Source organism: Saimiri boliviensis, chromosome 14, assembly GCF_048565385.1.
Source record: "Saimiri boliviensis isolate mSaiBol1 chromosome 14, mSaiBol1.pri, whole genome shotgun sequence".
Taxonomy (NCBI): domain Eukaryota; kingdom Metazoa; phylum Chordata; class Mammalia; order Primates; family Cebidae; genus Saimiri; species Saimiri boliviensis.
The window spans coordinates 36,018,460-36,040,311 of NC_133462.1; the positions used below are offsets into that span (position 1 = coordinate 36,018,460).

General features: G+C 52.6%; 1 protein-coding gene across 13 annotated transcripts in view; it reads right to left on the reverse strand.

Moving 5' to 3' along the window:
• The window catches only part of SMARCA4 (SWI/SNF related BAF chromatin remodeling complex subunit ATPase 4), a 96,217-nt gene that overhangs the window by 1,914 nt on the left and 72,451 nt on the right, over positions 1 to 21,852 (reverse strand). For 5 of the 13 annotated variants that reach the window (XM_039466216.2, XM_074384619.1, XM_039466215.2 and 2 more), the window contains exons 27-35: positions 21,746 to 21,844; positions 21,411 to 21,488; positions 20,499 to 20,717; positions 15,245 to 15,340; positions 12,941 to 13,194; positions 3,773 to 3,881; positions 3,261 to 3,362; positions 764 to 896; positions 457 to 599 (exon numbers count right to left, since the gene is read on the reverse strand). In XM_039466216.2, coding sequence (XP_039322150.1) covers positions 457 to 599; positions 764 to 896; positions 3,261 to 3,362; positions 3,773 to 3,881; positions 12,941 to 13,194; positions 15,245 to 15,340; positions 20,499 to 20,717; positions 21,411 to 21,488; positions 21,746 to 21,844 — 1,233 coding nt within the window. Of the gene's footprint in view, positions 1 to 456; positions 600 to 763; positions 897 to 3,260; positions 3,363 to 3,772; positions 3,882 to 12,940; positions 13,204 to 15,244; positions 15,341 to 20,498; positions 20,718 to 21,410; positions 21,489 to 21,745; positions 21,845 to 21,852 lie in introns of all 13 variants that reach the window. The other 8 variants (XM_074384620.1, XM_039466220.2, XM_039466224.2 and 5 more) reach the window with 6 other exon arrangements.

Sequence of the window (21,852 nt, forward strand, 5' to 3'; positions counted from 1 at the left end):
TGATGCCACTGCATGCCAGCCTGGCAAGAGAGCGAGACTCCGTCTCAAGACACTTTCCACTGTGCGCCACTAAGGAGATGGGGCACTGCCTGGTGAGTCCCCAATCCTGGCACCTCCCACCTGACCCCAATCAAGCACTGGCCTGCCCAGCCTTGGCCCAGAAGCCCTGGTGCCCTGGGCCTACCTCCTGCCCATCCTGAGACCTCAGGTCCCCCAGTCCCGAGATACCCACAGGTACTGACAGCTGGTTTTAGGGTCACACAGGCCTGGGCTTGAGTGGCAGCTCTGCCATGTACTTGCTGTGTGACCAGGGGTCAGCCATGGAATGTGAAGCCTCAGTTTTCCCATCTGCAGAGTGGGAGTATCGCCCTGCAGGGCCATCCCGTCAGGGCCCTGGGCTGCCTCCTGCTGCCCGCTACCCCTGCCTGCCATGCCTGCCCTGGGGCCTGGCCTCACCTCCTCTTGTTCCTCCTCACTGTCGTCGTCACTTACAACTGGTTTGGCTCGGGACCCTCGGCTCGGCCGCCGCCGGCTGCCTTTTAGCCGGTCCTGTGCCTTCTCCTTCCGGCCAAGCTTGATCTTCACTTTGACAGATCGAGCTGGAGGGGACCAGGAGGGAAAGGGAGCCATGAGCTCTGGGAACACAGCACCCCCACAGCAAGGGGCATCTGGGAGCTGGGAGGGCTGTGAACAGCTGGAGCCTTGGGGACTCTCAGACCAGCGTGAACCCTGACATTGTGAACCCCCCACCCCCGGAACTCACACTCAGATTCAGAGCCTTCCTCCTCGCCTTCTTCCTCCTCCTCACTCTCCTCGCCTTCGCTGTCATCCTCCTTCTCAATTTTCTGCCGTACGCTGGTGAAGACCGACTGCAGGACGATGGAGTCTTCATAGATCTGGGTGGAGACACCAGGGGCTTGAGTGGATGGGCCTGATGGGAGGGCTGCCTGCCCGGCCCCAGCACCAGCCCTGTCTTGCCCCTGGACAGCTGATCAGTGGCCAATATGAGTCTCAGTGGGCTGGGGCTTCAGCCCACCCAGGGTGGAGGGCCCTCTCTATAATCGTCCTGCACAGGTGCCCCAGAGAGCATCAGGCTTCTGCAGTGCTCCAGGATGAATGGTCAGGCACACTGGTTTGGGACCGGCTGCAGGTGCCTTCCTCCTCCTGCAGAAGCTCTGAGGTCTGCAATAACATTAGAAAAGCATGCCCCTAGGGCTGGGTGAGGTGGCCCACACCTGTAATCCCAGCCCAGGCGGGAGGATCATGAGGTCAAAAGATCAAGAGCATCCTGGCCAACATGGTAAAACGCCATCTCTACTAAAAATGCAAAAATTAAGGCCGGGCGCGGTGGCTCAAGCCTGTAATCCCAGCACTTTGGGAGGCCGAGGCGGGTGGATCACGAGGTCGAGAGAGTGAGACCATCCTGGTCAACATGGTGAAACCCCGTCTCTACTAAAAATACAAAAAACTAGCTGGGCGTGGTGGCGCGTGCCTGTAATCCCAGCTACTTAGGAGGCTGAGGCAGGAGAATTGCCTGAGCCCAGGAAGCAGAGGTTGCGGTGAGCCGAGATCGCGCCATTGCACTCCAGCCTGGGTAACGAGAGCGAAACTCCGTCTCAAAAAAAAGCAAAAATTAGCTGAGTGTGGTAGTGGACACCTGTAGCCTGTAGTCCCAGCTACTCGGGAGGCTCAGGCAGGAGAATCGCTTGAACCTAGGAGGCTGAGGTTGCAGTAAGCCGAGGTCATGCCACTGCACTCCAACCTGGGCAACAGAGTTAGACTCCGTGTAAAAAAAAAAAAAAAAAAAAATGAGCCGGGCACGGTGGCTCAAGCCTGTAATCCCAGCACTTTGGGAGGCCGAGGTGGGTGGATCACGAGGTCGAGAGATCGAGACCATCCTGGTCAACATGGTGAAACCCCGTCTCTACTAAAAATACAAAAAATTAGCTGGGCATGGTGGCACATGCCTGTAATCCCAGCTACTCAGGAGGCTGAGGCAGGAGAATTGCTTGAACCCAGGAGGCGGAGGTTGCGGTGAGCCGAGATCGCGCCATTGCACTCCAGCCTGGGTAACAAGGGCGAAACTCCGTCTCAAAAAAAAAAAAAAAAAAGCTCCGTGTGGAAGCCAGCATCTTCCCCAAATTCATCAAAGTCAAATCTTTTTTTCTGAGGGTTAGCGATGCCAAACACACTAAGAAAACTCTGCCAAGCTGAGGCTGTGTGCATCACTTCCATCATGGGAAAGAACACAACCATAGTGTTTCTTTAAAGACAGTATGCCCCAAGAAATTTAAAACAAAATTCCAACAACAGAGGACTCTGCGTCTACTTCTGTTGTGCCTATCCTTATTTTCTTCAGTAAATACTCATTGTTTTTGTAATTACTAAAATATCCCAATTTGTTCGAAATTTAAATATTTTTGAGACAGGGTCTTGCTATGTTTCCCAGGCTGGTCTTGAACTCCTGGTCTCATGTGATCCTCCCACCCCAGACTCCCAAAGTGCGGGGATTACAGGCAGGAACCACCACACCTTGCAGGAATTGTGTGGTTCTTTCTTTTGGTTGTGGTTTTTTTTTTTTTTTTTTGAGACGGAGTTCCGCTCTTGTTACCCAGGCTGGAGTGCAATGGTGCGATCTTGGCTCACCGCAACCTCCGCCTCCTGTGTCCAAGCAATTCTCCTGCCTCAGCCTCCCGAGCTGGGATTGCAGGCAGGCGCCACCATGCCCAGCTAATTTTTATATTTTTAGTAGAGACGGGGTTTCACCATGTTGACCAGGATGGTCTCGATCTCTTGACCTCGTGATCCACCCGCCTTGGCCTCCCAAAGTGCTGGGATTACAGGCTTGAGCCACCGCGCCCGGCCTTGGTTGATGTTTTTTTTTGTTTTGAGACCGGATTTCACTCTTGTTGCCCAGGCTGGAGTTCAATAGCATGACCTTGGCTCACCGCAACTTCTGCCTCCAGGACTCGAGTGATTCTCCTGCCTCAGCCTCCCAAGCAGTTGGGATTACAGGTGCCTGCCACCATGCCCAGCTAATTTTTGTATTTTTAGTAGAGATGGGGTTTCAAGCTGGTCTTGAACTCCTAACCTCAGGTGATCCACCTGCCTTTGCCTCCCAAAGTGCTGGGATTACAGGTGTGAGCCACCATGCCTAGCCAGGGAATTGTTTTTAATCCGTCAATTCAGAAGGGACGGTGGGGTGGGTTCAAAGCCCAGCTGTGGGAGTGGCCCACCCCACCCCCAAGCAGTGCCCTTACCAGGGAGCCCTCCAGGTTGAAGGTCTGCGCGTTCTGGCACAGCAGCATGACGTCCTTCTCTAGGTCATTGAGGCTGCGGTACTTGTGGTTGCGGATGCGCTCCTGCAAGGGATGAGAAGAGCAGGCCTCATCTCTGGACCCCACCTCCCCTGCTTGCAGGCCCTGCTGTGTGCTGGGAACCCCGAGGGCTAGGATTCCTCACGCCTCTGAGTATGTGGCTGAAGCCCCAGCCTTGGTAACCCGGCTCACCAGACACAGGAATTGCATGACCGAGGCCCAGCACTGAGTGTGTGTGACCTCGAAGGAGCAGCCAACACCAACGGCCCACTGACATCCCTCGGGGAACCCCTAACCCCCACAAGGAACCCCAAAAGCCCATGAACAGGTCCCTAACCGGGTAGCCCAAGGCCCTGCCCAGGTGGTTTCCGGTCATTCTTCCCATAAACCACCGCGCTTAGATGGGGGTGCCCCTGCGTCAGACTCCCCCCTGGGCAGAAGCACGTCAGGGTTACCTTTATCTTCTTGAAGTCCACGGGCTTGCGGATGAGCTCGTAATACTCGGGCAGCTCCTTTCGAGAGGGCAGCTGGATGAAGACCTCACTCAGCTGCCGTCCACTGCTGCTGCAAGGCAGAACCGGCGGGCGTCACCTCCAGGCCCACCCACCCAGGGGCCCCCACCCCACTTCAGCAGGACCCCACACTGAGAACAGAGAGGATGAGAAATTCAAACTCGGCTCATGAGCTATTTCTTGCATACGTGCTTTCTGTTGCTTCTGGAACATTCCTCACAGACAACCACACACATAGGCCCGTGATGCATTTGTTTTTGAGACAGGGTCGTGCTCTGTTGCTCAGACTGGAGTGCAGTGGCGCAGTCGTGGCTCACTGCAGCCTCAACCTCCTGGGCTCAAGCAAACTTCCTAGCACAGCCTCTCGAGTAGTCGGGACCATCACACACAGCTAAAATTTTTTTGTACAAACAGGGGTCTCACTATTTTGCTGAGGCTGGTCTCAAACCTCTAGCCTCAAGCAATCCTCTCTCCTAAGCCTTCGAAGGTGCTGGGATTACAGGCAGGAGCCACCACACTCGGCCTGGGATGCATCTGGATCTCTGCTCTGTCCTTGATGAAGACTCATCTAACTCCCTTTGCCCCACAGGAAATGCCCTGGTGCACTCAGCACAGCGGGTGGTGATGAGACGCTGCCAGGCCTCATGCACCTGCTCCCAGCTCTTACCAGGTTATGCCCGTACCAGGAGGACACAGTGGGTGGGGACAGAAGCTCTGAGAGCTGACCTTTTTCTGATGGAACCCAGCCTGCAGGCTGGGAAAATGAGAACGAATGGCAAATGCACTCTCCTCTCTGCTTTGGCCCCAAGGAAGGGCCTAGCCAGGGAATGTCCCCAAGCAGGAAGCCAGCAGGTGGATGAAGCCTGAAAGTGGCCAATGGGACCGATGGGAAGAGGGAGCTGAGCTTGGGTCATGACAACTCCGGCTGCCTCATCAGCACCTCTTCTTTCCTTTTGTTCTCTTGTTGCCCAGACTGGACTGCAGTGGCCTGATCTCGGCTCTCTGCAACCTCCGCCTCCCGGGTTCAAGTGATTCTCCTGCCTCAGCCTTCTGAGTAGCTGGGATTACAGATCTGTGCCACCATGCAAGGCTAATTTTGTATTTTTAGGAGAGACGGGGTTTCTCCATGTTGGCCGGGTTGTTCCCAAACTCCTGAGTTGAGGTGATTCGCCCGCCTTGGCCTCCCTAAGTGTTGGGATTATGAGCCACCACACTCTGCCCTCCTCATGTTCTTTTCTACAGATGCATCTGCCGATCTGTGGCCTTGGAGAAAGACGCGAATCCCCTTTGAGTCAGGAAACATGTGTCCGACCTGCAGCTAAGGCAGAGCAAGCCTGTGCCTACCTCTTCCCTCTCCTAAGCCGGCATGTCCTATTCTCCACTCCACGGAATTTCTAAGCAAACAGCTCTCCCCCTCTTCGTATCCACCTTACACCTGTTATACCGTAAAGCACAGCAAGAGCTGCCTGTACGCTGCAAAGAGGGACACACAGCATAGGCAAGAGCGACACAAGGGCCCCAACGTGATCGTCTCTTCTGTGAAAAGCAGTGCACTATGCAATTTTATTTTAGAAATGCCAGTTGTAGGCTGGGTGTGGTGGCCTATGCCTGAAATCTCAGCACTCTGAAAGGCCAAAGCAGGAGGACTGCTTGAGCCCAGGAGTTTGAGACCACCCCGGGCAATGTGGCAAAACCCCGTTTCTATTTCACTGGAGGAAAAAAAAGCTACTTTTCTGATCCACTCAATTCTCCAAGTGGCAGCTAACAGCGCAGACTCTTGGCTTGAAATGCCCTGCCCTGGGGCCATGAAGGGCTTGCTGCATACTGTGGCCCTTGCCGTGGAGGGCAGCTCCTTATGCAGGAAGTGAGACCCCAGGGCTTGTGATACAACAGAAGGCTTTATAATAGCACCCTGCCACTTCAACCCCCACCTCCATCAGGCTAATGAGAAATAGCTACAGGCAGCAAAAAACACGGTGCCCTGGGTGCAGTTGCTCATGCCTGTAATCCCAGTACTTCGAGAGGCCAAGGTGGGTGGATCATAAAGACTGGAGTTCAATACCAGCCTGTCCAACATGGTGAAACTGCATCTCTATTAAAAATACAAAAATTAGCTGGGCGTGGTGGCAGGAGCCTGTAATCCCCAGCTACTCAGGAAGTGGAGGCAGGAGAATCACTTGAATCCAGGCGGCAGGGGTTGCAGTGAGCTGAGATCCAGCCGCTGCACTCCAGCCTGAGTGACAGAGTGAGACTGTCTCAAACCACCCAAAAAAACAAAACCAAAATGCAAGAGCGCCCCCTTCCTGACCTCTAGGAGAAATTACATTCTAGATGAATAAAGACCACCCAGCCGCCCATCCCAGGATTCTGCTCTGGAACAGAGTGCCCTGAAGGCCCTGTCCTCAGGTTTTGCTGCAGCGGGAGGGGTGCCGAGGTCCTCCTTCACCTCTATATTAAAGAGGGACACACTGCAGCCTCGTCTCAGTTGGAATGAAACCCGGAGTCCTCTGGATAGGTGCCCATCACCTCTGATGTCAGAGCTCCTACCTCTGCTCCATTGCTCATATCAGGTCCCACAAAGGGGATGTCCCTCCATGGGAACTTCAGTGAAAGGCTAACGATCTGTCCCTGTCATACTTCCCCTAGGGGTGACCCTGGGCCGAGGTTGGCTGCTTCTTGAACTTGGTGATGTTGAAGCACACCCCCACACCTGGCCTAGCCTGGCCTGGCCTAAGCCCTCCTTGCTGTCCCTGTTGCCAAGTGCAGCAGCAGGTCCCGAGGTGCACACACCAGCCATGCCCAGTTCCCACTACTGGGCATGTGGGCTGTGCACACTCGGGAACACGTGTTTGGTTTGCAGTTCTCCTGGGAATTTATCTGGGAGAAGAAACTCTAGGTCACAGGGTGGGGACGTTCTACTTGGTAGATACTGAGCCAGCGTAAGCAGTCCTTGTCCTTCCAGCCACGTCCTTCCAGTCCTTGTCCTTCTACAATGTGGCACTAACCACGTTTCCTTGCTGTGCAGAGAAGCCAAGCACCATTTCACAGGTTCCTCCAAACAGCTCCTGTTCCCATCTTTTGCCCATTTTCCTCCCTGGGGCATCCTTTGTTGGACACGTTATTGCAAACACCTGCTCCAGTCTAGGAACTGTTTTTTTCTTTTTTGAGATAGAGTCTTGCTCTGTTGCCAGGCTGGAGTGCAGTGGCGTGATCTTGGCTCACTGCCACCTCTGCCTCTCAGGTTCAAGTGATTCTCTTGCCTCAGCCTCCTGAGTAGCTGGGATTACAGGTGTGTGCAACCACGCTGGGCTAAGTTTTATATTTTAACAGAGACAGAGTTTTTCCACATTGGGCAGACTGTTCTGAAACTTCTGACCTCGAGTGATCTGCCCGCCTTGGCCTCCCAAAGTGCTGGGATTATAGGTGTCATCCACCGCACCAGGCCCACATGGTCTTTAGCACAGCAGCATCTGCCCCATGACTCTCGCAGGTAGGCTGATGGCCAGCGGGGTGCACTTCTGCAGCCTGCCTGCTGGGACTGCGTGTTTCAGCAGATACCCTTCTCTGAGTCATTACACAGAATACCAAGGGGGGTGCCCCCGACACACATGCGGCCTTGACACTTGGAGAGAGTGCCCCAAATGCCTCAGCCACCAACTGACAACTGCTATAAAGAACCCAGGAGAAGGTACTAACAGGCAATGCACAGCCCCACAAGGCCAAACCTAGCCTGGAGCCCACAGCAAACGTTTCTGCACGTTCTGATTTTAAAGTAAAATCTACTTGCAACTTAGTTTCTTCATTCTGGTTTCGATTTTTGGCAGGTTCCTCAATGTGGTTTGAGATTTCAAACCACTAAGGAGAAACGTCCTTGGCCGACGGCAGGTGTGCAGCCCAGGGCCCCTGTGAGGTCCCTGGTGCTGGCGCAGCCCTGCTCAAGCCCCCAACCTCCCTCCAGCCTCCCAGCCTCTGCATGCACTGTCCTCTCCTCCCAGGGGACACTGCTCAGGCCTCCTGTTCTGTTTATGTCGCTTTTCCCACTAGAGCCACCCCAAGTCCCTGGACCACCAGGGCAGCACTCCCCACATGGTACCACAGAGCACTCCAGCCTGTTCCCACTGCAGCCCTGAGGAGGACGTGCATGTCACTGCACTCTGCGTACACAATAGAAAGCACTGTGGCTGTGACGGCCGGCAGTGCCACACTTCGGGGCCTCGGGAGGAGGGGCCTCGTGGCTGTGAATCTGGGTGCAGAGGGACACAGTAAAATATTCCCAAACAAGACAACTGTCCATGTATGATAAGGTCAACACAGAGGGCAGGTCAAACACAATCTTGCCAGTATAAAGTACAACCTAGGGGGTCGTGAGTATCTCCAACGACCAAAGGCAGTACTCGAAAAGATCCACCTGATGGGAAGGACGCCCCTGCCTCTCCAAAAGGGTCTGGCCCCAATACCGAAGCGGGTGCCCAGCTTAGCCACTTCTATCCTCAGGTGTCGCCACCTAGAAGGACAATGTGGCTCCCACCTGCAGTCATGTGGCTCCCACACTCTCCAGCTTGGTGAGGCAGGCTCCCAACTCCTAATCCAGAGGACAATGTCCTGTGTTCACTCTTTTGAATTGTTAGAACTCACTCAGGTCTACACAGACACTCATCTCTTTTCAGGCTCCATATTTACTCGGTTTACCAAACTGAGCTGAACTAATTAGGGGGTTCCAGAAGGCAAGTTAGAAAACAAAAATTCCAGCCAGGCATGGTGGTGGTACATGCCTATAATCCTAGCTAGTTGGGAGGCAGGAGAATCACGTCAATCTGGAAGGCGGAGGTTGCAGGGAGCCGAGTGTGCCCCTGAACTCCAGCTTGGATGACAGAGCAAGACTCCATCTCAAAGTAAAAAAATTCCAGTTAAAATAAATTTTTTTTTTTTTTTTTTTTTTTTTTTTTGAGACGGAGTTTCACTCTTGTTACCCAGGCTGGAGTGCAATGGCGCGATCTCGGCTCACCGTAACCTCCGCCTCCTGGGTTCAGGCAATTCTCCTGCCTCAGCCTCCTGAGTAGCTGGGATTACAGGCACACGCCACCATGCCTAGCTAATTTTTTTTAGTATTTTTAGTAGAGACAGGGTTTCACCATGTTGACCAGGATGGTCTCGATCTCTTGACATCGTGATCCACCTGCCTCGGCCTCCCCAAGTGCTGGGATTACAGGCTTGAGCCACCGCGCCCGGCCTAAGAAATTTCTTTCTTTTTTTTTTTTTTTGAGACGGAGTTTCGCTCTTGTTACCCAGGCTGGAGTGCAATGGCGCGATCTCGGCTCACCGCAACCTCCGTCTCCTGGGTTCAGGCAATTCTCCTGCCTCAGCCTCCTGAGTAGCTGGGATTACAGGCACACGCCACCATGCCCAGCTAATTTTTTGTATTTTTAGTAGAGATGGGGTTTCATCATGTTGACCAGGATGGTCTCGATCTCTTGACATCGTGATCCACCCGCCTCGGCCTACCCAAGTGCTGCGATTACAGGCTTGAGCCACCGCGCTCGGCCTAAGAAATTTCTTTTCTTGGAAAGGAGCAATTAAAAGTTGGAGACAAAAAAGTGAGCTGTTCTGCTGTGTCTGACGTTATTCCACTCAAGGTCTTCTTAGCCTGGTACAGCTGTGTGGGGCCAAGGAAGGGCCAAGTGACATAAGCACCACCTGCCTGCCACACAGTCAGTGGTGTGGAACCTTCCAGGGGTCTGACGGATGTGTCATAAAGAATGTAACTTCTGGCCGGGCGCGGTGGCTCAAGCCTGTAATCCCAGCACTTTGGGAGGCTGAGGCGGGTGGATCACGAGGTCAAGAGATCGAGACCATCCTGGTCAACATGGTGAAACCCCGTCTCTACTAAAAATACTAAAAAAAATTAGCTGGGCATGGTGGCGTGTGCCTGTAATCCCAGCTACTCAGGAGGCTGAGGCAGGAGAATTGCCTGAACCCAGGAGGCGGAGGTTGCGGTGAGCCGAGATCACGCCATTGCACTCCAGCCTGGGTAACAAGAGCGAAACTCTGTCTCAAAAAAAAAAAAAAAAAAAAAAAAAGCCATCCTTGTAGTCCTACTTGTAATCGCAACATTGTTACTCCCAGTCTAATGGACAATTCCCCTGCCTGAGAATCCATCCATTCCAGGAAGATGTGATGTTAAAATGAAAACACAGATGACGGCTGGGCGTGGCGGCTCACGCCTATAATCCCAGCACTTTGGGAGGCCGAGGCGGGTGGATCACGAGGTCGAGAGATCGAGACCATCCTGGTCAACATGGTGAAACCCCGTCTCTACTAAAAATACAAAAAATTGCCGGGCGCGGTGGCTCAAGCCTGTAATCCCAGCACTTTGGGAGGCTGAGGCGGGTGGATCATGAGGTCAAGAGAGATCAAGACCATCCTGGTCAACATGGTGAAACCCCGTCTCTACTAAAAATACAAAAAATTAGCTGGGCGTGGTGGTGTGTGCCTGTAATCCCAGCTACTCAGGAGGCTGAGGCAGGAGAATTGCCTGAACCCAGGAGGCGGAGGTTGCGGTGAGCCGAGATCGCGCCATTGCACTCCAGCCTGGGTAACAAGAGCGAAACTCCGTCTCAAAAAAAAAAAAAAAAGAAAAGAAAAGAAATAAAACATGGGGAGGGTCTGTCACCATCATTAGATTTTTGCAAATTCCGATTTTTTGTGTGTGTGAGATAGAATCTCAACTGGTCACCCAGGCTGGAGTGCAGTGGTGCCATCTTGGCTCACCGTACCCTCTGCCTTCTGGATTCAAGCAATTCTCATGCCTCAGCCTCCCGAGTAGCTGGGACCACAGGCACACATCGCCACATCTGGTTAATTTCTTTTTTGTATATTTTGTAGAGATGGGGTTTCACCATGTCGGCCCGGCTGGTCTCAAACTCCTGACCTCAAGTGATATGCCTACCTCAGCCTCCCAAAGTGCTGGGATTATAGGCATCAGCCACTCTGCCTGGTCCACATTGTAAATAAGTATTCTGTATTTTTTTATTTTTATTTTTAAAGAGACAAGGTCTCACTCTGTCACCCAGGCTGGAGTGCAACTGTGTGATCATGGCTCACTATAGCCTGGACCTGCTATGCTCAATTGGTCCTCCCACCTAAGCCTCCCGAGTAGCAGGGACCACAGGCATGCGTGACTGCCCCCAGCTGTATCCTGCACTTTAAGTAAATGAAGTCCTCCACTTGCTTTCCTCTTTGAGGACTTAGCCTCAGGGTTAGGATTGTAAATCAGAGTCAGTATTTTTCTCAATACTGACAACACGTGACATTTTCAAATCTAATACTGAACTTGAATATGTCTCCTTTCATTCATCATCTGTTTCTCCTGCAATAATAATAAAACCTTTTTAAGCAGTACTTTTTTTTTTGTTTTTAGATCCGGAGTCTTGCTCTGTCACCCAGGCTGGAGGCAGTGGTGTGATCTTGGCTCCCAGCAGCCTCCGCTTCCTGGGTTCAAGTGATTCTGCTTCAGCCTCAAGTAGCTGGGATTACAGGCACACACCACCACGCCCAGATAATTTTTTTTAAATATTTTTAGTAAAGATGGGTTTTCACCATGTTGCCCAGGCTAGTCTTGAACTCCTGACCTCAAGCAATCCTCCTGCGTTTGCCTCCCAAAATGCTGGGATTACAGCCACATCTGGCCTTATGTGGTAATTTTTACCCATTAATTTAGACCCTACAATTGTTACCATCCTCTAAAATTTCATGCTTGGTAAGGTTCTCTCCAAAGGATACATGTGGGCTCCCGCCACTTTCCCCTCCGACAGATACAATTCCCCCACACTCTGCTTCATGACTAGCAGCAAACTGTTGCAGTACAACCCTCCCATTACGGGGCCAGCCGTACTGGCCAGTGTGTACCAAGAAGTGGAATAAGACTTTGGGGAGTGGAAGACGGCGCCAGTCCTAGGCCAGGCATGGGCCTCACACCCCTCACTGGCTCCTGCCCAGCTCTGTGACTTGCCCTGGGCTGCTAGAAGGCGCACACGTCTCCCTGGGGAGCGACTCAGAACCATTCCTTTCTTCTTATTTTTTATTTTTATTTTTTTTTGAGACGGAGTTTCGCTCGTTACCCAGGCTGGAGTGCAATGGCGCGATCTCGGCTCACTGCAACCTCCGCCTCCTGGGTTCAGGCAATTCTCCTGCCTCAGCCTCCTGAGTAGCTGGGATTACAGGCACACGCCACCATGCCCAGCTAATTTTTTGTATTTTCAGTAGAGACGGGGTTTCACCATATTGACCAGGATGGTCTCGATCTCTTGACCTCGTGATCCACCCGCCTCGGCCTCCCAAAGTGCTGGGATTACAGGCTTGAGCCACCGCGCCCGGCCTCCTTTCTTCTTAAATGGCACTCATATACAGTGGCTCACGGAAGAGAATATTAGTGAATAAAAAAATACGTAAGCGGCACTCATGATCCACCACTGCATTATGATCTACCACTGGGCCGTGGCCAAAGCTGGAACCGCAAGCTACCTCGGATACAGGACATGTCTGTGAGGACAGGGACCTCCAGGCCCAGAGCAGGGCCTAGCAGAGGGCAGGAGAGTGGCTACAACCTCAGCAACACAGAGACGGCACGGGTATCCCAGAAGGCTGCAAGGACAGGAGCAGGCTGCCACTTTCTCTGCTCTAGATACACCAGACTCTTGTCCCCGTCCCCCTGGCTGCACAAGCAGCATGGATCCCCTCATCCCGCCTCGCCCCTTGAGGCCACCAGGCCTCGGCTTTGGCAGAGTCTCTCTGCCTGCTGTGGCCTCTGCTGGTGGACTCTCCCCAACCTCCTGTCTCTCAAGGCTCTGCTCCAATGTCCCATTCCCTGAGACCTGCACCCTTGCCTCTCCTTCCGACCCCATGGGACATTCCCTCTCAACATGGATAATACATGTGTGCTTCCATTCCAGAAAGCATGTTCCTCAGGGCCAGGCTCAAAGACACAGAAATTCAGTGTTTGTGAATGACTGAGTGAGCAGCCCCCAGTCTGAGTGTGCAGGGTCAGAGTGCAGAGGCCAGGCCTGCTCCCACAAGGACCCCCGTGGTCCCCACTCGCCCTGCCTCCTCGTTTACCTGTCCTTGTACTTGATCACAGCATCCACGATCTTCTTCATCTTCTTGGTGAGGTTGGGCGGGTTCGGGGAGAGCTTCTCAGCGGGAGGCCGCCCGCGCTTCTTCTGCTTCTTGCTCTCATCGTCCTTGTCACGGCTGCGGGTGCTGGTGGTCGGGGTGGAGGAGCCGGCGTCACTGTCTCGCTTGCGCTTCCGTGACGATTTCTTCTGCCGGACCTCCTCTTCGATCTCCTCCAGCGTGCCCTCCTCGATGGCCTTCAGGGTCAATAGTAGTGAAATAGGACAGCCAGCACCCAGGTCGACAAACAGAGGGCGCGACGCAATCCCAGGGGCCGGGCTGGGACACGGAGGAGGGCCCCTGCACCCACTCTCCCTCCAGCGTGGCTGGCTCGGGGCGTAACACATACTGGGACTCTCGCAGGGTCCCTGGGCTGCAGTGAAGGACCAGCACTGCCCCCAGCAGGCACATCACCCAAGCTTGTCCTTAAAAACCTAAGAGTTGAATTTCTTGACTAAAAAAAGACATATCTTCTCTGTACAGAGAAGAATGTGATCCTGAAATCCCTTCAACCAGAGGTGATATTATTGACACGTCTGTTCCACACTCTCCCCATCTATTTCTTTTAATTATTTATTTTTAGAGACAGGGTCTAGCTCTGTCGTCCAGGCTGGAGTGCAGTAGCACCATCATAGCTCACTGAAGCCTTGAACTCCCAGGGCTCAAGAGATCCTTCCACCTCAGCCTCCTAAGTAGCTGAGCCTACAGGCACATGTCACCACACCCAGCTAATTAAAAAAATTTTTTTGTAGCTATTGGGTCTCATTATGTTGCCCGGCTGGTCTTGAACTCCTGGTCTTAAGCAATGCTCCTTAGTCTCCCCAAAGTGCTAGGATTACAGGTGTGTGCCACCGTGCCTGGCCTCCATCTATTTCTTCTTTCATGAATTTTTATTTTTTTTTTTGAGAGACAGAGTCTTGATCTGCTGCCAGGCTGGAGTGCAGTGGCATGATCCCAGCTCACTACAACCTCTACCTCCTGAGTTCACGTAATACTCCTGCCTCAGCCTCCCTAGTAGCTGGGACTACAGGCGTGTGCCACCACGCCCAGCTAATTTTTGTATTTTTAGTAGAGACAGGGTTTGACCATGTTTGGCCAGGATATCTTGACCTCGTGGTCCACCTGCCTCAGCCTCTCAAAGTGCTGAGATGACAGGCATGAGCCACTGCTCCCAGCGTTTTTAAGATATTTTAAACATTATTTTTGTTTTTATTTATTTATTTTTTTTGAGACAGAGTTTTGCTCTTGTTACCCAGGCTGGAGTGCAGTGGCGCGATCTCAGCTCACCGCAACCTCCGCCTCCTGGGTTCAGGCAATTCTCCTGTCTCAGCCTCCTGAGTAGCTGGGATTACAGGCACACACCACCATGCCCAGCTAATTTTTTTGTATTTTTTAGTAGAGACCAGGTTTCACCTTGTTGACTAGGATGGTCTTGATCTCTTGACCTCATGATCCACCTGCCTCGGCCTCCCAAAGTGCTGGGATTACAGGCTTGAGCCACCGCGCCCGGCCCCTATTTTTATTTTTTTGAGACGGAGTTTTGCTCTTGTCACCCAGGTTGGAGTACAGTGATATGATCTCGGCTCACTACAATCTCCACCTCCCAGGTTCAAGTGGTTCTCCTGCCTCAGTATCCCAAGTAGCTGGAATTACAGGCGCCTGCCACCACAACCAGCTAATATTTGTACTGAGTTATTTTTAAATTTTCTTAGACATGCGGTCTTGCTATGTTGCCCTGGTTGAACTTAAACTCCTGGGCTCAAGCAATCCTCCCATCTCAGCCTCCTGAGTAGTTGGGCATTTTTAATTAAAAAAAATTTTTTTGAGACAGAGTCTCACTCTGTTGCCCAGGCTGGGGTGCAATGGCGTGATCTAGGCTCACTACAACCTCTGCCTCCTGAGTTCAAGTGAATCTCCTGCTTCAGCCTCCCAAGTAGCTGGGATTACAGATGCATAACACCATGCCCAGCTAATTTTTGTATTTTTAGTAGAGATGGAGTTTCACCATGGCCAGGCTGGTCTGAAACTCTGGACCTCGAGATCCACCCACCTTCAGCCTTTGAATGTGCTGGGATAACCGGCATGAGCTACCGCACCCGGCCTGGGCATTTAAAAAAAATGATGAGAAATCATATGTAAGGTAGAATTTACCATGGTAGTCAGGTTTTAGTACCTAGTTCAGGGCATTAGGCACGTCCCCAGTGTTGTTCAGCCCTCAGTGCCACCCACCTCCAGAACTCTCCCCACCTTTGATGCACGTGTGCAGAACTGAAGGCCACGCTGGAATTGTAGCCCCCGTGCCGCACTGCTGGCTGTGTCATGGATATCTTTTCCTGTCATTTTCTACAACAAAATGTTTTAACGTCTGTTTAGTGTTTCCGTGCACAACGTGCCCTAATTGAGCCTCCCCTTGTTCTTGGGCATTTGGGTCATTTCCCTTTTTTTCTGAGATAGGGTCTCATTCTGTCACCCAGGCTGGAGTGCAATGACGCGATCTGGGCTCACTGCAAACTCCACCTCCTGGGTTGGAATGATTCTTGTGTTTCAGCCTCCCGAGTAGCTGGGATTACAGGCGCCCGCCACCACACCTGGCTAATTTTTGTATTGTTAGTAGAAACGAGATCAGGATGGTCTTGAGCTCCTGACCTCAGGTGATCCACCCACCTTGGCCTCCCAATGTGCTAGGATTACAGGCATGTGCCATTGTGCCCAGCATTTTTTTTTTTTTTTTTTTTTTTTTTGAGACGGAGTTTCGCTCTTGTTACCCAGGCTGGAGTGCAATGGTGCAATCTCGGCTCACCGCAACCTCCGCCTCCTGGGTTCAGGCAATTCTCCTGCCTCAGCCTCCCGAGTAGCTCGATTACAGGCATGTGCCACCATGCCCAGCTACCTTTTTGTATTTTTAGTAAGGACAGGGTTTCACCATGTTGACCAGGATGGTCTCGATCTCTTGACCCTGTGATCCACCTGCCTCGGCCTCCCAAAGTGCTGGGATTACAGGCGTGAGCCACCGCGCCCGGCATTTTTTTTTTTTTTTAAATAGAGACAAAGGTCTTGCTGTTTTGGCCAGGCTGGTCTCAAACTCCCAAGCTGAGATGATCCTCCTGCTTTGGCTTCTCCAAGTGCTAGGATTACAGGCGTGAGCTGCTAGGTCTGACCACTTTTTAAAAAAATTGTTGTTGCTATTTTAAGTAATGCTATTGACAACTGACTATTTTTTTTTTTTTTTGACATGTAGTCTCACTCTGTCGCCAGGCTGGAGTGCAGTGGTGTGATCTCAACAAACTGTAACCTCCACCTCCCAGGTTCAAGCGATTCTCTGGCCTCAGCCTCCCGAGTAGCTGGGACTACAAGTGCCAGCCACCATACCCAGCTAATTTTTTGTATTTATTGTGGAGATGGGGTTTCACCGTGTTAGCCAGGATGGTCTTGATCTCCTGACCTCATGATCCACCCACCTTGGCCTCCCAAAGTGCTGGGATTACAAGCATGAGCCACCGCACCCGGCCAACAACTGACATTGTTTAAGATGGATTCCTTATGGTAACATTGCTGAGAAGGACGTGAATATGAACAATATGAAATTTAAGAGAATCCCTATGTATTAATTTTCAATGGCAATAACTAATAACTTATCCCAATGGTAAAAAATGCAGTCATGGGAGTCAGGTGTCCAAGGAATCTTCGAATTGGAAAAGTAAGGAGGGCCTGGACCCAAAAGTTGGCTGCTCCTCTCACGCTGCAGCTGTGCCAGTGGGCTGGGCACTGTGCCTGGCTCTGAGCATACAGCAGTGACTTAAACCCTTGCTCCTGGCCCTTCCCCCCACCCCTGGAAGGGAGATGGCAATCAGATGGCAACATCACACAAGTGGGGTGGCAAATGTGTCAGGTACCAGGAAAGAGGAAAGAGAGATTCCAGAATGATAAAGCAGATATGTCTTAGAGGAGGTGGGAAGCTGAGAGCCTGAAGGGGCTGGGAGGAGGTTAAGGCATCCGGGCCAGAAGATGCAGCAGGCAGGAGGCATTGGGAGAAGGCCCTCTGCCAGACCCAGGGAGGAGTGGTAGGTCTCCCCAGATTCATGTCTACCTGGAACCTTGGAATGGGACCTTTTTTGCAAATGAGGTTTTTACATTTAGGATTAAGGTTTTTTTTTTTTTTTTTTTGAGACAGTCTCAGCTGGAGTGCAATGGCATGATCTCGGCTCACTGCAACCTCCATCTCCCAGGTTCAAGCAATTCTCTTGCCTCAGCCTCCTGAGTAGCTGGGATTACAAGTGCCCGCCACCATATCCAGGTAATTTTTGTATTTTTGTAGAGGCAGGGTTTCACGAAGTTTGTCAGGCTGGTCTCAAACCCCTGATCTTGTGACCCACCCACCTCGGCTTCCCAAAGTGCTGGGATAACAAGTGTAAGCCACCATGCCTGGCAGGGATTAAGTTTTAAAAAATGTTCTTAAAAGAGACAGAAGGGGACACAGAGTTCTTGCAAAGTCCCCATGCAGACAGAGGCAGAGACGGGATGACAGTGCACCAAGCCAGGAGGCTTCTGGAGCTATCAGGAGCTAGAAAAGCCAAGGGGCCCTCCCCTAGGCCCTGGAAGGGAACACAGCCCTGCTCACACCATGGATTCAGACACCACAGATTGAGAATGGAAGAAAAACAGTACTGTTGCTTTAGGCTGCCACTGTCATGGCCATGTCTGATGGCAGCCACAGGAAATGAATATACAGGGTCAGCCCAGCAGGGCAAGGGCCAGGAGCATTTTGAAGGCTTTGAGTTCATGTGGCCACACACTGGCTGCCAGCAAAGTGGTGCCAATGACATGGTGGGAAAAGCCTGTTTTATATAACATTTTTCACAACTGTGAATTTGGATATAACATGGAATAAGATGGGCTCAATGGGAAAAAATACTCTCTTCAACAAATGCTGCTGGGACAACTGGATTTCCACACACAAAAGGATAAAGTTGGACCCTGACCTCACATCATGTATAAAATTCAACCCAAAATGGATCTTACATGGATCTAGATGGAAGGCTCAATCTAGAACCCTCCTAGAAGAAAACACAGGGGCAAGTCCTCGTGACCTTGGATATGGCAATGTTTTCTTAGATACAACACCAAGGCACAAGTGAAAAAGAAAAATAAATAAACTGTAAGTACAACGAAAAACTTCCTGCTTCAATGGCTATCAAGGAAGTGAAAAGAGAACATGCAGAATAAAACAAAACATTTACAAATGATATAAGGCACCTGTAAATAACTTAAAATTTGGTATTAAGATAAATGTATTTTAAATTTGGGTAAAGGATGTGAATAGACATGTCTTTACAGAAGGTATACAAATGGCCAATAAGCACATGGAAAGATACTCCACGCTGTTCGCCATCAGGGAAAAGCCAATGGAAGCCACACTAAACTGGCACTTCCTGCCTGCTGGAATGGCAGCAAGGGCTGCTGAGGATGTAGAGAAACAGCAAACCTCGTACACAGCTGGGGGGACTGTGAACTGGCACAGCCACCCAGGAAACCAGTCTGGGGGTCCCTCTAAAGGTTAAACAGAGAATTAACAATGCTCCAGCAACTCTATGTCTAGGCATATATTGAAGAGAAACGAGAACACGTGCACACAAAAGCCTGTAGGTGAACGTTCCCTGTAGCATTATTTGTAATAGTCCGAAAGCAGAAACAGCCCAAGCGGCCAACAAGAATGGACAGAAAACCAAACGTGACTTATCTGTGCGAGGCAGGGTTATTCCACCACCAAAGAAGGAAGCACCGCCACCTGCTGCATCACGGGTAAATATGCTACATTGCGAGAAAAAAGTCTGACACCAAAGAACCCCACACTCTAGGACTCCACTGACGGGAAATGCCCAGAACAGGCAAAACCATACGGCCAAAAGGAGCATCAGCGGTTGCCTGGGGCTAGGCAGAATCCATGAACTAACAGGAAACGACAAAGGGGCAGGGCTTCTTCTGGGGGTGGTGAAAATGTTCTAAAATTGACTGTAGTGATAGATGCACAACTCTTGGATACGTTAAAGACGACTATCATGCATCTTAAAAGGGTGAACTGTATGGTATGTAAATTACACCTAGAAAAAAAATGTACATAGAACATCCACATATGAACTGATCTTAAATTTAAAAGGCACTCACTGCCTCACGTGTACAGGGCTCAGCCAGGCGCGGTGGCTCATGCCTATATTCCCAGCTACTCTGGAGGCTGAGGCAGGCAGACTGCTTGAGCTAAGGAGTTTCAGACCAGCCTAGATGACACAGTGAGACCCTGTCTTTACAAACAAATTTAAATGAGCCAGGCATGGTGGTGCGTGCCTGCAGTCCCAGCTACTCAGGAGGCTGAGGTGTGAGGATCACTGGAGGCCCCCAGGAACTGGAGGCCAGCCTGGGTAACACAGCAAGACTTTGTCTCTATTAAAAAAAAAAAATGCAGGGCTGGTGACGCTCATATGGCAGCCAAACAGCTCTGCTGCCACACAGGTCTTCGTGGCCTACACTCCCTTCACCTGGGCACCTGATGCGTTTCAACAGCGCCCTCTGGTGCACAGCTTGGCAGGCAAGCTCATGAGTCTGGGCTGCTCTGACGTTGGAGGAGGGGCCAGGGCTGCTGGGCCACATGGGTTGGGCTACATGGCTCATTCCTGGGTGTGGCACTTTGCGCTGCATAGCCAAAAGCTGCCACCTACCTTCTCGGAATTTTTGTTTCAGGGACATTTTAGTGGTACAACTTTAGGGATGGATTCTGAATCATCATCTCTGTAACACAAAACTCACAGCCCCTGAGCTGGGAAGGGGTCTGATTTGTCACTGTAACCCCAGTGAGGACGTCAGTACTAGGTACCTGTCACAGTGTGCACTGGGGCTGGGAAGGGTGGGGGGGAGGCCCCAGGAGCACCACACAACTGACTCAGACATCTGCAGCTGCTGTGGCAGGGCCAGATGCCATCTGCTGAGAATGAGCCTCACGCCAGCTCCATAAGCAGCTGCCAGTCCCGGGCAGCGCTTGCCAGGTTCACAGGCCCTCGAGGGCTTGCCCCCTCCTTCCTCTCCATGACCGAGTCTCCCCAGCTCGTGCGGGGGGACTTGCCTAGACTGAGGCTGCCCTGCAGGACACCTTAATGGTCCACGATTCGCCCTTGTGTCTCCTTCTGGCAGGTACTGGGAACCCACAGAGATCAGCGACGTCATTTCTACCCTCGGGAAGAGGTAAACCCTTGACCTCAAAGACCAACCATACCCAAGCAGCAGGTCCAGCTGCGCAGGGACCGTGGGCCCTTCCTGCATACCGAGGCGGAGCCGGGAGGACCTGACCATCCCCAGTCCACTTCGGAAAGCTCTGGGCCGTTCACAGAGCCTGACCAGGAGTGGCCCTAGGGAAGCGTTTTGGACCCAGGCCCAAGTCCTGGCCGTGGGCCCCGTCTCTCCAGCCCTGCCTGGCGCCGGCCTGTGGGGGCTGCCAGGCCTCTCCGGCATGTACCTTGAGCCACTGCTTCTCCGTTAGTGAGTCGCTGTAGTCCACTTCCTTGCGGTGGCGGGAGCCACGGCCAAACATCTTCTCCTCCTCCTCCTCGCAGGTCAGCCGCTCCACCTCTGCGTCGTCCTTGATGATCCACGAGGGGAGCTCGTCCTCCTCCATGAGGCGCGGCTTCCGCTTGGGGTTGCGGGCCTCCTCACGCCTGCGGTCCAGGTCCATGCGCTGGTGGGCAGGGAGGCAGAGGCAGAGGCATCAGCATGCGGGCGCCAGGGGCACGTGCGAGCCAGGATGCTGGGGACTCAGGAGGGCCTTTCTCTGTCTGTGGGGACCCACGCTGCTGTGGGAGTTAAATGTCAGCTCTTGATTTTTTTCGTGGCTGACCTCACCTGGCTACGTCAGACCCTGACTAGGGGCTTTGCCTTGAGAGGCAGCAGAGACTCGAAAGGATGGAAGGCTGCATAAGATGAACCGGAGACCTAGCAGAGGGGTGGCAGCTGCACAGCATGGTGGCGCTGGAGGCACAAAGCCTGCAGGCCTAGAGGTCCTGCTCCAGTGGCTTCCTGTTTTCCACCTAGGGGCAAGGGGCACTGAAGCCGTTGTCAGTCCTTGGCCTCGGACAGGGTGAACTTCCTCTGAAAGGGCGTGCATGAAGCCCTAAAGAGCCGGTTAGAAAGCACAGATGGCCGGGCAGGACTAGGGCCACATGCAGAATGGCTGGGTGTACATCTCGCCCTCCAAGGCTGGGGTGGAAGACGGGTCAGTCTGGAGACATGAGTGGGCTACACTGTGAGCTATCCCTGGCTCCCTGACCTGCTGGGGACGCCACCACAGGCACGGGCACTAAGACCTCTGCTTTGCTCCTGACAGCAGCAGAGCGGGATGCCTGAACCCCACTGCGCAGCCTGCGGTGCTTACCATGAACAGGTCAAACTCCTCCTCGTGCCGGGCAATCATCTGGTTGACAGTCTCATCATCGGGCACCTCATCTTCCTCCTACAAGATTGCAAACTGTCAGTGCCGCTGCGGAGGGGCCAGGGTGGGCGGCGGTAGAGCTCAGCAGTGAGCAGCGGCGTCCGTGGGAATGAGCTGGTGGTCCCGGCGCGGCTGCGGTGGATGGGGACCCACACGGCAGCGAGAGGCATACACACGCACACGCACACACACGCTCCGTGGGACCAGGGCCCTTGCTGGCCGTCTCAGCCGAGAAGCCGAGGATTGAATGGGCATGGAGACTGAACTACCCCTCTCACCTTTAGAGGTGGCTCCTCCAAGTCGGGGTTGACGCCCGCTGGCGGAGGGGCAGTGTGGGCGAAGCTGGCACTGCCGCTGCCCGTGCTGCAGTGTCTACTCTGTGGAT